This window comes from Malurus melanocephalus, unplaced genomic scaffold, assembly GCF_030028575.1.
Source record: "Malurus melanocephalus ecotype Western Australia unplaced genomic scaffold, MMel_1.1 scaffold_114, whole genome shotgun sequence".
In the NCBI taxonomy this organism is placed as follows: domain Eukaryota; kingdom Metazoa; phylum Chordata; class Aves; order Passeriformes; family Maluridae; genus Malurus; species Malurus melanocephalus.
Window position 1 is genome coordinate 756,188 of NW_026623346.1, and position 13,464 is coordinate 769,651.

The following is a 13,464-nucleotide window of genomic DNA, read 5'->3' on the forward strand; positions in this document are numbered from 1 at the left end:
ACCTAAAGAAAAATAAAACAAGGAAGTTCTCTCTTGTCCCAAGAAACAAGAGAGCTCTGCAGGCTCTCGGGGCTGTGGCTTCCCTCTCTGCAGTGCAGTGCCACTGTCAAGGTACCAGGCAGATGCCAATGCTCACTTCCATCTATTCACGTTTTTATACTGAACAACTCTGGAAATCAATTACTTGGTGGTTGAAAAAAGAGCAGGGAATGGCAACATTCAAACKAAAATGTCAATTTTGGTGGTGCAGTCAGTTACACATTGTTCATGTTTGCATAGTGTGTGTTCATGGTTGCAGAGGTGAAGAGTACACCACTGTGTGTTCTCCAGTGTTTCCCACGCAGAGTCCTCAAATGCTCTGGAATTTATTTTTTTTTTCAGAGGTATGCATGCTTTGGGAGATAGATTGTGTATGCACACATTCATGCATCTGTCTCTTCCTTCCTGCACTGTTGTTATCTCCCCTTAGACACTAAATGTAGGAAGGAAAAAACCCCAAATCCTCACAAAGCATTTTCTGAAGACATTTGCTTTGGAGTTGTTCTTCTTCAGTGTACAGCTTTTGAAGCAAAGATGGCTCAAGCCAAGAGTCCTCTGATGCTTTAAGAATAAACTCTTTGTGTATAAAGAGCAAAATCTAAGTGCAAACTTGACTCGTGTAGAATGGACTATTCATACCTCAATGCCGCCTCTTGTCTCCAGAGCAGTTCTCACTAGGATTCATTTTTTCTCAGTCGTTACCCTGCAGATGTGAGCAGCTTCAACTGAAATGGGCAGATTTTCTCCAAGTGCGGTATTTCCTGGGCATTTGAGTCGCAGGGGTGTTGGGCATGACTAACAAGTTCTGATCTGTGTGGTGATTGTGTTGCCTTAGACCATGGCTCAGAATATTTAATCATCAGGCACACTACTAAACTAAAGCTGATTGACTTAAAAAGTACCCACACACTTCTCAAATTAGGTCACAGCACTCAGATTTTTACTCTGAGGGACATTTCTAGTTTTGATGATTTTTTACCAGGTTATCATATATTTTTATTCTCCCCAAATTTGTGTTTGTTTTTAATAGAAGCAGTGAGTGGAATTTTTTTGTTTACTTTGTTTCTGTATATTCTCAAATATATGGTATGACCTTTTTTACCAGGTCTGAGTATACTCCTGATCAGTGAACCACTAGTCTATTTCAAGTTGAGGCGAGGGAGACACTTTTATTTAAATGGTAATACTGAGGYTGATTCATTTTTATCAGCAGCTGAGCTTTGCTGGGTGAGACACAAAGACAGGTATTAAGATAATGCTGGCAGCATCTCTGCAGTAAATTGTTTTCACTTAAATGTGTATGGTTTGCTGCTTGATACCAGCAGAGAAGGCTTTTTAGAAAGTTTGGATTATCCCAGTATTCCTGTGATCCTTTATGCAGAGACAAAGCTCTTCATGGAGCCAGCTCACTYGTTGTGGCATGTCCTTATTGGCATGTCACCTGAAGTGTTTGGAGCTGCTGTCTCCCATCAGCCCTTCTCTTGCATGGAGTGGGGTTAAAGGAGAAGAGCACAGAGATAAAGCCCTGCAGAAAGGGACCTGGGGGACCCTGGTCCATGGCAAGTTCAACATGAGCCAGCAGTGCCTTGGCAGCCAGAGGGACATCCCTGTCCTGGGGGAATCAGGCACAGCATCGCCAGCCAGGCRAGGGAGGGGATTGTCCTGGTCTGCTCTGGGCTTGGGTGGCCTCACCTCGAGTGCTGGGGGCAGCTTTGGATGCCACAACACAGAAAAGCCATTGAACCATGAGAGAGTGTCCAGAGGAGGCCACGAGGATGGTGAAGGATCCAYAGGGGAAGCCTTAGGAGCAGTGGCTGAGGGCACTTAGTCTGTTCAGCCCGGAGCAGTTGGGGGAGACCTCCTTCAACAACCTCATGAGGGGAAGCGCAGGGGCAGGCCCTGATCTCTGCTCTGTGGTGACAGTGACAGGGCCACAGGGAATGGCCTGAAGCTGAGTTAGGGGAAATTCAGATGGGATATTTATGAGGGAAAGGCTCCTCACCCAGAGGGTTGTTGGACACTGGAACAACTCCCTAGGGCAGTGGTCACAACAGCAGCCTGACAGAKTTCAAGCAGTGTTTGGACAACAYGCTGGGGCACATGGTGTGACTCTTGGGGTGTCTGGTGTAGGGCCAAGAGTTGGACTCCATAATCTTGAAGGGTCCCTTCCATCACAGCATGATTCTATGAAATGCTAACTGGTGTGATGGGAAAAGCTGAATCCCATTGGATTTGCATAGCCCTGGTTCGTGCCTGTTCTGCTCTTTRGCACTAACCTGCTGGAGAGAAACTTCTCATAGCACACGTCTGTGCTTCCCCAGTGAGTCAAGTTCTGTTACAAGACAAGAGGTTATGGGCTACCGAGTGTGAAAAGAATATGCCACTTGCAAGAAAATGCCAAATGTTTTATTTGATTTCTCCATCTGCTGGAAATTGCCATCCTAGAATAATTTTCCTCCTGCAGGAGATATTCGCCCTTTTGATTTCCAAAGTGTTAATCTGCAGAATTCCTCCCTGGCGAATGAGTCACTGGGACAGAATCAGACTTCCATAAGTTCTAACATTGAATAACTAACATTTAGTCCTCACACTTATCAGTTTCCAATATGTCTCCATAAAGGACATGGAATGAGCAGTGGGGTTCTTAGTTCTTCTTTGCCGTGTGAAGTTGTGAGATTTAGGGAAGGGATAGATTTCATTTCTGGATTCAAAGCCAAAACAGGAGCTCCCTGCAGCATTTTTCCCCACAGGTTGTGAGCACAGACTCTTCTATGGCTGGCACAGAGCTTTCACCACTAAAACATTGGTGGCAAAATAGYGAGCACAGGTGTGGAAATAAACCAGTTGGGTCTGCGGATATGAATTACRGCTTCATTGTGCAGCTGCCAGCTGAGGAGATGGACTGTGCCATTACCYATGCACAGAGCCTAGAACATGGTTGTCATTATTAAGAAATAATGCTTTTGATTAATGAATGTGTGATTAATAATGAATGAATTCTACAGGCTTTGAAAATATCTGTTGACCTGTGCACTCAGKCCTGCCTTGCATAACCAGATCCTATTGAAATTTTTTGCTGTTGTGCTCGGTGGTGTATGTCAGCACTGGGGGAGCTGAAGAAGTGGATAATGAGACCTGTCATGGGTCAGCTGAACAGAATGCAAGCATTTCTTATGCTGCATGGTTTACTTTTATACTCTCACTCTTACTGCTCTGGTGGTGCTTCACTAGCCAGTGTGCATCTGGATATTCTAAAGGGATGTGAACTGAAGTTACTGGAAGCAGCAGTAAAATAAAGAAGTATTTTAAAGCCTTTTTTTTTCAATCTTTCTTCATCTGTTCCAAAATTTGAATTGAAGAAAACTATTACTGAGTCTGTGTCTTCTGTTTATATTTGTGTACCTCAGTTTAGTTTAGTTTTTGCTTGTTACAGACCAAGTTTGTATTTCAACAGATTGAACTGCAAGAAAATCTTTTTGCATATCCCAGGAACTCCCAGAACAACAGTTTAGAGAGCCCGATTTCATCTTTCAGTGATCAGGATGTTGTAGGCACAGGGACTGAGGTAGAATTTAGGCCATCTGATCTTGAATCTGAATACTTCTTTCATTGTTACTGACTCGATATTGTGTAGAATCTGTGTATATCACTTATGTCAGTCACGTTTGAGGGTTTTTATTTTGTTAGGATTCAAAAGTAGGCCCAAACCCTACCATGCAGGGCACATCACACACAGAAGTTTGTGTGGCACAACTGCACAGTGTAGATGATGTTTCCCAAAGTTTCAGCTCTGTGATCCGGGGCTTTTTCACTTTATTAAAGGTATGGAGAAAGAAGATCACAGCAGGTATAAGCAGGTAGAAGGTGAATTTGATTGTGCAGTGCAGGAATTGCGAATCCAAGCAGCAGCAGTATGGCCCCATACCATAAGCCTTTACCCTTGTGTGGAGTTCTCTTGCCAAACTACGCTTGTTCAGTCAATTAAGGGTTTGCAGAATCAAACCCTTGGATTTTTTCCTTTCCCAGATCCCCATGCAAATACATCCTGGTCCTCTTCCACCTCCCAATCCAGTCTTGTCGCCCTGGATCATGTTCCTGGTAAGTACAGGGGGAAAAAGTTGCTTATGCCCATGCTGCTTGGCTCTGGAAATCTGCATTTCATTTATCCTTCTACATTGGACTTACCTGTAATGGGAATTCTGGACCAAGTGATGTTTTTTGTTTTTTTTTTTTTTTAAAGAATAAAATAGAGCCTCTAATATGTGGAACTTACAGAGCTTGAACTTGAATACGGGTGGCTTCATCTGCATGATGCTCTTTGAAAAACTAGATCTGGCAAATGTCCCACCATTGATGCTTCTTGCTGCTAAGACCTATTTGATGTTCAAAGTTGTGTTTCCCTTTGAAATGTCTGAAGTTTTGAATTTCTGTAAAGTCAAATTTTCAAGTGCTGTAAGGCAGTTCTGTTGGCCTGGGCTGATACAATTCTTTACATGAAATCAAGATGCATGAAAACATTTCCTTGATGTGAATGTTGCTTCCCAGTCTAAGATCTGCCCTTCATCAGATGACTGTAGGAACAGCTGTAGGAACAGCTAACAGTGTKCTGTGAAGAGGCTCGTGTTTTAATTGTTGAGCTTTCCAAGTGGCTGTGCTAGGTTGTCCTTCGGGTTTGTGATTTTGTGTTGTGTGTGAAGTATTTGATTGGATGATCTGAACTTAGTTCCTAAMTGACTGTTTGCTCCTGTGTCACTGAATCCTCTCTGTGGAATGGAAACGGTGATGTTTCCTTTGTGCTTCACCTGACTGTTTTGGCTTCTCAGGACAGATGCTGTCTCACGGTGTATTCACACACTGTCTCACGCAATGAACCGCTCTCACACACCCCCTCACTCACCTGTGAGCCTGAGGGTGCAGCAGTCTGATAAGGGATGTTCTACAGCAAGTATGGACAGCTTGAATGCATTAGTATTTCATATTAGCATCTGCTTTCTCCACAGGCATTTCAAGTAGCATGAATTTTGATGAGGAAGAAGATGAGGAGGATGAAGACAGCTCCAGTTCTTCACAGTTAAACAGTAACACCCGGCCAGGTTCTGCCACGAGCAAGAAATCCAATAAGGTAAGGGGAGAGCTCTGAAGAAGGGGTGTGCCAGTTGCTACATGCTGCATGATTTCAGAGTGCACTCAGGACAGGCTTGGCTTTCTTGTTCTGTTTTTAATATGCACTGGAGTATCTCCAAGGTGATTTACTGTGATAGCTCTCAGGCTTCACAAGAGCAAGCAGTGAAAATAATGACTCGGAGAAAAGAATGGCAAATATTGTCTGGACTTGAATGAAGAGAAAGGTAAACAGTAAATATTTACCTTTCTACCTCCTGCAGGTGCTCAGAAGGATCTTTTGTTTTCCACTGACTTTTTCTGGGCATTTTCCCACCCTGTTCTCTYTGCTACCACCTGAACATAAAATAAGACTTTGGCTGGTTCCAATATTTTAAATCACAAGCTCCTGCTAAACCAGTCRATGGTGCCCCACTCTTTTACATACTACACTGACTTCTCATCTTTGTTAGATCTCTCTGTAGCTTAAACTGTTGCTCCCTATTCCACTTCTTCCTTCCATCAAAGGCCACCCTATCCTTGAGAGTGGTCTTTCTGACTAAAGGAGTGTATTGATTTATGAAGGTGTGAGCCAGGGTTTGCTCTGTAACCTCTGTACAGCATTCTGTCTGCTCTGCCAGGTGGATCTAAGCATCAGCCACACAATATGTCCCTTGGTCAGATTTTATAAAAGTGCAGCTTCTTTCTTTGTGCTTACAACCTTGTAAATCGAAGCTGAGAAAACCTGAATTTTGCTTTTTGTTTCAGGAAGCAGCCTCAGCCCCCAGTCCTTCCACAAATGAGCCTCTCATAGATGTCGATGACCTGGAGGAGTTTTCTGTAAGACCTGCTCCACAGGGGGTCACTGTCAAGTGCAGGATCACCAGAGACAAGAAGGGAATGGACCGAGGGATGTACCCTACTTATTACCTCCACATGGAAAGGGAGCATGGTAAAAAGGTCATAAAATAACTTGAATGGCATACCAGTTGCATCTGAATATTAAAAAAAATAATAAAAATCTGAAGAAGTCTTACAAAGGAAATGTAATCTTGTATTTGAAATATATTATTGCTTTCACTAGATCACCCTACAGCCTTCTCAAAGCCAAACAACAGGATCATTGGCTTACACTGCCTTTCTTCATAAGTCTAATCTTTGGCCTTAAATAATCCATGCAGGGTACCTTTATGTGRCTGCCAGCAGTTGGGGCTCTCTGCATTCTGTGGCCTGAAAAGCATCTACTTTCAATTCAGCTGAAAGAGCCAGAGCAACTTAGAATGAAACATTTAACAAAATAGATCAATTTAATTATTTAAACCATAAATAATAGACTGAGTGGTTGAGAAGTCATTTTCCCTTACCAGATATTTTTTCCTGGCTTTGCTGAATCCCAGGAGATCTTCTTTTACTTTGCTAGTGATGCTTGAAGAGAAATTGCCTTTGGTTTCCTTGTATCAAAGCACGAACTGCTATGTTCTAACTCCTTCAGCATTCTAGAATATGTTTTTTTTTTGCGTTGCTTAGGTGTTTCTCTTGGCTGGAAGGAAACGAAAGAAGAGTAAAACCTCTAATTACCTCATCTCTATAGACCCAACTGACCTGTCTCGGGGTGGAGAGAGTTTCATTGGAAAGCTGAGGTAAATGGTGATAAGGCCAAGAATTTTCTTCATAGAATGTAGAGTTTATTTGATATTAAGAAACCTGAAAGCCACTATGTCTTCTTAATTAAAGGCTTGTCTAGATCATGTGGTCATGGTCTCAAAGATCACTAGTATCCAAGGCATGTTTTCAAAMTGTCTCAAGTACTTACAGGACCACATTCTATAAAAGTCAGCAGTACTGAAGCTCTTAAGTGCTCAAAAGCCAGAATCTCAAGTGTGTACCAGCACAACTTATCTTAATGGGATTTTCAGAAGTGCGTGAGTACATTGTGTCACACCTCTATTGATATCAATACTTTGGAATGCACTGCTGCACAGTCTGAAAATCCCTTTGGTTTTGCCTGTTCCTTAACACCCAGATTGGTTATTTACAGGTAGTGGAATTCTTTCAGAATCACCTTTTCTGAGTGTTCCTACATTGCACAGCCAGTCTCCTGTTGATACCTCCATAGAGCGTCTGGATGTATGTTCAGATCATTTGTGCCTGTGTTGTATTTTGCACTCCATTCCACTGAAATAKGAAAGATTGATCTTAGTTCTGGCTTTATAAAAGTCACTCCCTACATTCTATAGAGTTTAGTAGTCAGGTAAGAAAGCAGATGGTTTTGTAGAGAGTAAGTGTATTTTAAAACCCAAGCTGACAAGCAACAAAACCCCACCCGAGCATTTCCTTACTGCTTTCTTGAATTTCCTAGTGTGCAAGATGCTATCAGAAGTCTCCAGCATAATGATAAGGGGACCTTTAGTGTACACTTCTGTACTGTACCTTTCCATTTTTGTCATTTTAGCTTTTAATCCAGGTGTTGCCATGTTGCTTGGATGAGAGAGAGCAACTCTTTGTACTCTGTCTTTCCTTTGCAGCCACAGTGCAGTAAAGGATAGATGTCTCTGGCAGCATTACTGACAAATGGTCATTGGATTTTCCATTTTTTTGGTAGATCAAATCTTATGGGAACTAAGTTTACAGTTTATGACAATGGAGTAAATCCAATGAAAACAACATCCAGCCTGGAGGCGAGTACCCTGCGTCAGGAGCTAGCTGCTATTTGTTATGTAAGTACTGCTCACAGGCGCAGCGTGCGGGAAGGGCAGCTCAGTTTCTAAAGCAGCACWCTGAATTTCCTTCTCACTTATGATTATGTAAATCAGCATTCAGACTTTGATGTAACCAGGCAGCTGATCCCTGCTAGAGAAAGCGGGAGACTCAGTGGAAAGCAGAGGTGAAAAACGTTGTGCACTGARCAGGGTTGCCCGGTTCTCACCTTGGTGAGAAGAAGGTGTTGGAGCTCTTACATAACCCTCTGGAAGGGGTAGGATCATAGCCTGCGCCACCTGAGGGAGCCTCCTGAACTCCAGGAGGAGTTATGCACATGGCAWAACGGCTCTGAAGTATGATTTTTTGTTATGGCATTTTGGAGGAGGCCTCTCTGAACCAAACCATAGGTAGCTGGACAGCTAGGTCTGCATTAGCTGACAGACTGGCATAAAAACTCTAAAACTCCTTTTTACCAGGAGAAAAACCCAAGCAAACCCCAAGCAAAATCCAAAATTTGATTACTCTCTCTTACAGGAGAGTAAGTAGCATTTGTTAGGAGTAATGCAGACAATCAAGACTTGAAACACAGTTGCTGTTGGTTCATAATTACTGCATGAATAACATTTTTGGTGGCAGTATTCCTTCTGTCCAGAAATATTTGTGCTCAAGAAACCCTTCCAGTGAAAACTGGTACATATACTGCTACAGAAAGTTTGGTTTCATAAATCAACAACTGCTGATAAAAATATCCAAAAATTACTTTTCTGAGAAGTTCCTGCCCAGCTCTAATCATGGATGCCTGGAAATCTGTCAGGATGAGGTCCACCACATACCCCATGAATGCACAGAATGCTTTCCCAGAAAGGTGGAATTTGGGCTGCGGGGAGCAATGCACCTGGAAGATTTCCATGAGCAGGAAAGCAGAGAGCCATTCATTTCCATGCAAAGTGCTGGGAGTTCTGAAGGAGGGCAGTATTAGCTGCCAGCATGGTCTCTTCCTGCTGCTCAGGGTGCCGTTTTTCTGTATAAAGTATAGATCGTGTGTTTGTTCACAAGTACTGTTATTGAGGCATATGGTTTATGGGTGGAGACCTCCATTCCTGTTGGATTTGAAATGATGAGAATTTCCAAAAATCCAGCTAGCAGGATTTAGAAAGAAACTCCAGGATTTGATATCAGTCTGACTGAAGACTCAATAGAAACCTAGCAGAATGTATGCATGTTTGMTAAATGTACTTTTACTGTTTTGTATAAGATGGCATTCCCTGGAGCCAGGCAAAAAGGAAACAAAACCCAATTTTAAAAAGTTACATATGTGAGACATTTAGGCATTGCTTGAGTCAACAACAAATGATACTTGAATGATGAACAATACCAAAATAAATAGCTGTTGTGGTCAGCAGAGTTAATTAGAAGTGTGAGTGTTGGGAAGAACCAAACCATGGCCGCTGTTTGGAGAATGGATCTGAGATAAGCTGCTTTGTTATGTCTGTTTGTAATCAGYACTTTGAAACTGGTACATTTGTATAAGAAAATTGTTTGTTCTGTTGATATTTTGGTACTAATGGAGAAAGGCAGCAAGCTTGCAGGTGTGGTGTGGCCAGAGGACAAAAGGAAATTGGAATTGTATTTCATTTCAAAGTAGCCAGGTTTGCTGAAGTGAGATGATTGTTCCTGGCTGCAGCAGAACCAGAGCAGAGAGTGCTAGAAAGAGCAGTACCAAAGCACCCTTATCTTAAGGCAGTCTTTTAATTCCTGCCTTGAGATKTCCTCTGCAGCAAAAGCTATAAAAAACAATACTATGAAAGCACCGCTATGCCTTTCACTGTCTCTCGGCTCATCTGAGCGAGTATCCATGTGGAGATCAAGCTGTACCCAACTTACTGTACCCAACTTAATCATCTCAGCAGGTCTAATTTATATAGGCAGAAACTGGTGATGCGTCTGTGGCTGACTGTGGGATAAATGTGCTGAGGACTCTTTGTGAAGCTCACCTTAAGAGGTGTTTCAAGCAGCAGGAACAGAGTTAGGCAAGGACAGAGTTTTCTCAGGTGCTGTTGACCTCTTTTTCTCCCCCACTGTTGGCAGCCCAGCATATTAATGAACCTGCAGCAGCACCTAATGGCTGATTGCAGAATTGTTGGCAAAATTTATCAGGAGCAGTGAGGTGTAACTGTGCCACTGGTACCAGGATTTTCTTCGCTGGATTCCTTTATATCCCTATGTCTCATAGTTCAGTTTGTGTCCAGTTCCAGGCAGGGAGCTCAGCTGAGATCTGAGGTGTGACTCAGGTTTCAGAAAAGTAATAAGACTTGGTGTCCTGCTCAGGCCTCAGTCACTTGCATTGTGCTCTTCTGGTGTTGTGCATCCTGTGATCTGGGCCTTCCCCAAATTTCTACAGGAGATATTAAGGACAAGGCACCACTGTGTGAAACAAGCCCAGGAAGGGAAGTGGCTGCAAGAAAATTGGGGTAATAAAGTCAGGAATCTGCTGGGAGTTGCTGGGATATTCACCTTGCTGCTTTTAGCGTGGCAGCTATTGCCACTAAAGCAACATAATTGTGCTTACATAATTGTTTGAAAGTGTGTAAAGATTTAAAGGCAACATTGGGGAGAGGCTCTGTGTTCTTGCAGCCCAGTTCATTGTGAGGCTGAGTGGATGGGCTGARGCAGAGAGTGCAGCTTCTGAGCAATACTGGGCTAAACTCTAAGCTGATTTAAATCGGGGTAACCTGGTAGAACCAACACGGGCTCTGCCAGTGAACARCACTTGTGTTCCAGTGTAAACCAAGACCGTCAGTGGAATTAAAATGGTGGGAAATCAGAATTTGGTTTATGTTCCCCTAATAATGTTTGTTGTCTTGAATTTCTACACAGAGAATAGTGGAGGAGGGAAATAAAACAGAAGCAGGGAGGGAGGCAGGAGATAACATAATTTTAATCATTTTCCTCGCATATTCCATGTTTATGTAATTTCAGTTTGGTACTGTGAGTTTAGCAAAAGGGTAGAATTTGCCAGCACAGTGTGGGATAATTGGTGATGGTGGTAATGTGCAGCTGGAACCATTCTCTTATCATGTGCCAGAAGTACCAATTTCAGTGTTTCTGAGTAAACCCAAAGAACATAGTCCTGTTTTTTCCTCTGCTTGTTGGGAGGGAAGTGATTCAGCACTATTATTTAATTTTACCTTCAACGTCTTCAACCAGTCAGCATCTAAATTAATTATGTATAGCATAACTGCAGCTTGAGGAGAAAAAAAAGCTTGTAAGGCGTAGCAGAGAAGCCCAAAATTGTCAGTAGATAGTGGAAAATAAGCCTAAGCATGAATCTTTTCTTAGAACTTGTCCTCTGCTGTGCTGAGTCTCTCCTACTTRTAAAATCTGGCAGTCATATCAGTTTTCATCTTGCCATGATGCAGAACCAGCTGAACTGATAACATGTTTTACTCTGCCAAAGGATGGGACATAAATGATTCAGAAAAGAGGCACAATCTTCCCATTAATGTGCAGAGTTAGGAAGATATATAAATATGCCTGGATTGCTTYGGGAGCATGCAGTAAAATAATCCAGTAGAATTTTTCTTGCTTGCATGCAAGTCTTTAATGAGTTGTGGAAAACCTCCAGATGGTTTGCTGGAACAGGCAAAGTTATTTCAAAGGTCTGATGATGACAAAGCTGTGGGTATTTTAGATGGTATTTTCAGATGTTTCCAGTGAGTTGAGGTGCACGGATTTTTGCTTGCAAAAGTCAAGATGTTTTAATAAGTTTAGTGTACCATAAATTCAGGACACTTCAGTTAAAAATATAAAATCAGAAACATCTGGATATGACACTTCTAAACGTCCCAGTGTTAAAGCCATACCAGCTGGAGCCCAGGGGTGTCTGGTTCTTGGCATCTTGTGGTATGCTGCTGGGAACAATGGGAATGTTCTTCCTGAGATTCCTCAGTGTATCTCCAAAGCCCTTCACTAACAAATGGTAGATGGGGAAAAAAATACCTGTGACTGAAAAACAAGCTATCACAAAACATGAGGAGATGGACTTTGAGGTGTCACTGTTTCATTTACTGAGTTAATGCTAAAATCAGGTTTTATTGAGCAGATTGGGAAATATTGCTCTTTACTTTTTCTGGTTCAAAAGCAGAGAATAACTTACTGAAATATTTGGCCCTGGTTGCTTCTGTAGGAGAAAAAAAAGGGTCAGAGAGAAATAAAGCTTTAGGCTAGTTTAGATTTTAATGGTTGTGTTTTGAGAGGACAATGCAGTGCTGGAGTGCTTTTGTGAAAAGCTGGTCAGGAAAGAACAGATCATGTCGAATGGAAGAACTTGTATTTTCCATGGATTTAATTTTGCTGCCTGTGTGATTTCCTTACTTTTCCTGCTTTCATAGCTAGAAAATTTGCCTTCATGCTAATGTGTTTGTTTTTTTACCATGGTCCTCTCTAAGCATAACATCTCTGAAGACTTTGGAAACCACAGCACTGCTAACAGATGCTCTGACTAGMATTTTGTTTGCTTTTGTGCTGGCTCTGGAATAAATGGAACCAGTCCCATAAATTTAATTCTGTTTCACATTAAAATGTGTGACTGCATTTTATGATTTTTAAGTTGCAACCACTTTATTTTGGGATCTAGCAGTAGCCAAGCAATCTGGTTAATTCATATCCTTTTTAAACAAAGGGATTAAAAAAACCAAAAGTATTAATGTTGCTGGCAGCCAGTGCTAGGAGTGTTTTTGGAAACCTCTCTATTTCCATTTTTCCTGTTGTCGGAGCTTCTAAGACAAAGCTAGAATGTTTRGTGTGCCAGTGAAGGTGGGAGTTTCAAGATGTTTTTTGAGTTGACTAACAGATAAGTTCCCTGGACTGCCACTGTGTCTCTCTGTTGAAGAAATTAACTTTAAAAATAAAGAAGATGATGAAATCTTTTCTAAACACTTTTAGGAAACAAATGTCTTGGGGTTTAAAGGACCTCGTAAAATGAGTGTGATCATACCAGGAATGAATATGGATCATGAAAGAGTTTCCATCAGACCACGAAATGTAAGTCATATCATCAGCTAGCACTAAACCCCKTATTTTCCAGGTAGAGTTGGTAGTTTTTATTTGCATTTCTGAAAGTCTAGAGTTTATTAAAATATTTGAACAATTGGAGAACAATGGGATGTGATTACTAATGTGACTCACAAAAGCATTACAAATAATAAAGTATTTTGATAACCAAAGAAAACGCTTCTCAAGCTGTGGGAAGGACTCAAATGCACATTTGCATTTAGATCTTTAGAGTTCTCAGTTTCATTCATTGAAGCTATATTGAGGGTTGAGGGTAAGAGTTTAGTCTTTGAGCCAGGACTGTTGATTTTTTTCTTCCTTGTTAATGTGTTTTTTGTCACGTGAGTGTGTTAAACTGAAGTGTGTATCTGTGGTGTGTGCAGGAACATGAGACGCTTCTTGCAAGGTGGCAGAACAAAAATACAGAGAGTGTCATTGAGCTGCACAACAAAACACCAGTCTGGAATGATGACACCCAGTCCTATGTTCTGAATTTCCATGGTCGAGTCACACAGGCCTCAGTGAAAAACTTCCAAATTATTCATGATAATGATCGTAAGTAGAGCTCTGTCT

The 13,464-nt window shown here is 41.8% G+C and overlaps 1 protein-coding gene across 4 annotated transcripts in view; it reads left to right on the plus strand.

Moving 5' to 3' along the window:
- Positions 1 to 13,464, plus strand: part of TUB (TUB bipartite transcription factor) — a 75,487-nt gene that overhangs the window by 48,616 nt on the left and 13,407 nt on the right. For 2 of the 4 annotated variants that reach the window (XM_057369689.1, XM_057369691.1), the window contains 7 exons: positions 4,066 to 4,137; positions 5,040 to 5,161; positions 5,908 to 6,099; positions 6,667 to 6,779; positions 7,742 to 7,856; positions 12,784 to 12,882; positions 13,275 to 13,446. In XM_057369689.1, the coding sequence (XP_057225672.1) occupies positions 4,066 to 4,137; positions 5,040 to 5,161; positions 5,908 to 6,099; positions 6,667 to 6,779; positions 7,742 to 7,856; positions 12,784 to 12,882; positions 13,275 to 13,446 (885 nt within the window). The remainder of the gene's footprint in view (positions 1 to 4,065; positions 4,138 to 5,039; positions 5,162 to 5,907; positions 6,100 to 6,666; positions 6,780 to 7,741; positions 7,857 to 12,783; positions 12,883 to 13,274; positions 13,447 to 13,464) is intronic. The other 2 variants (XM_057369690.1, XM_057369692.1) reach the window with 1 other exon arrangement.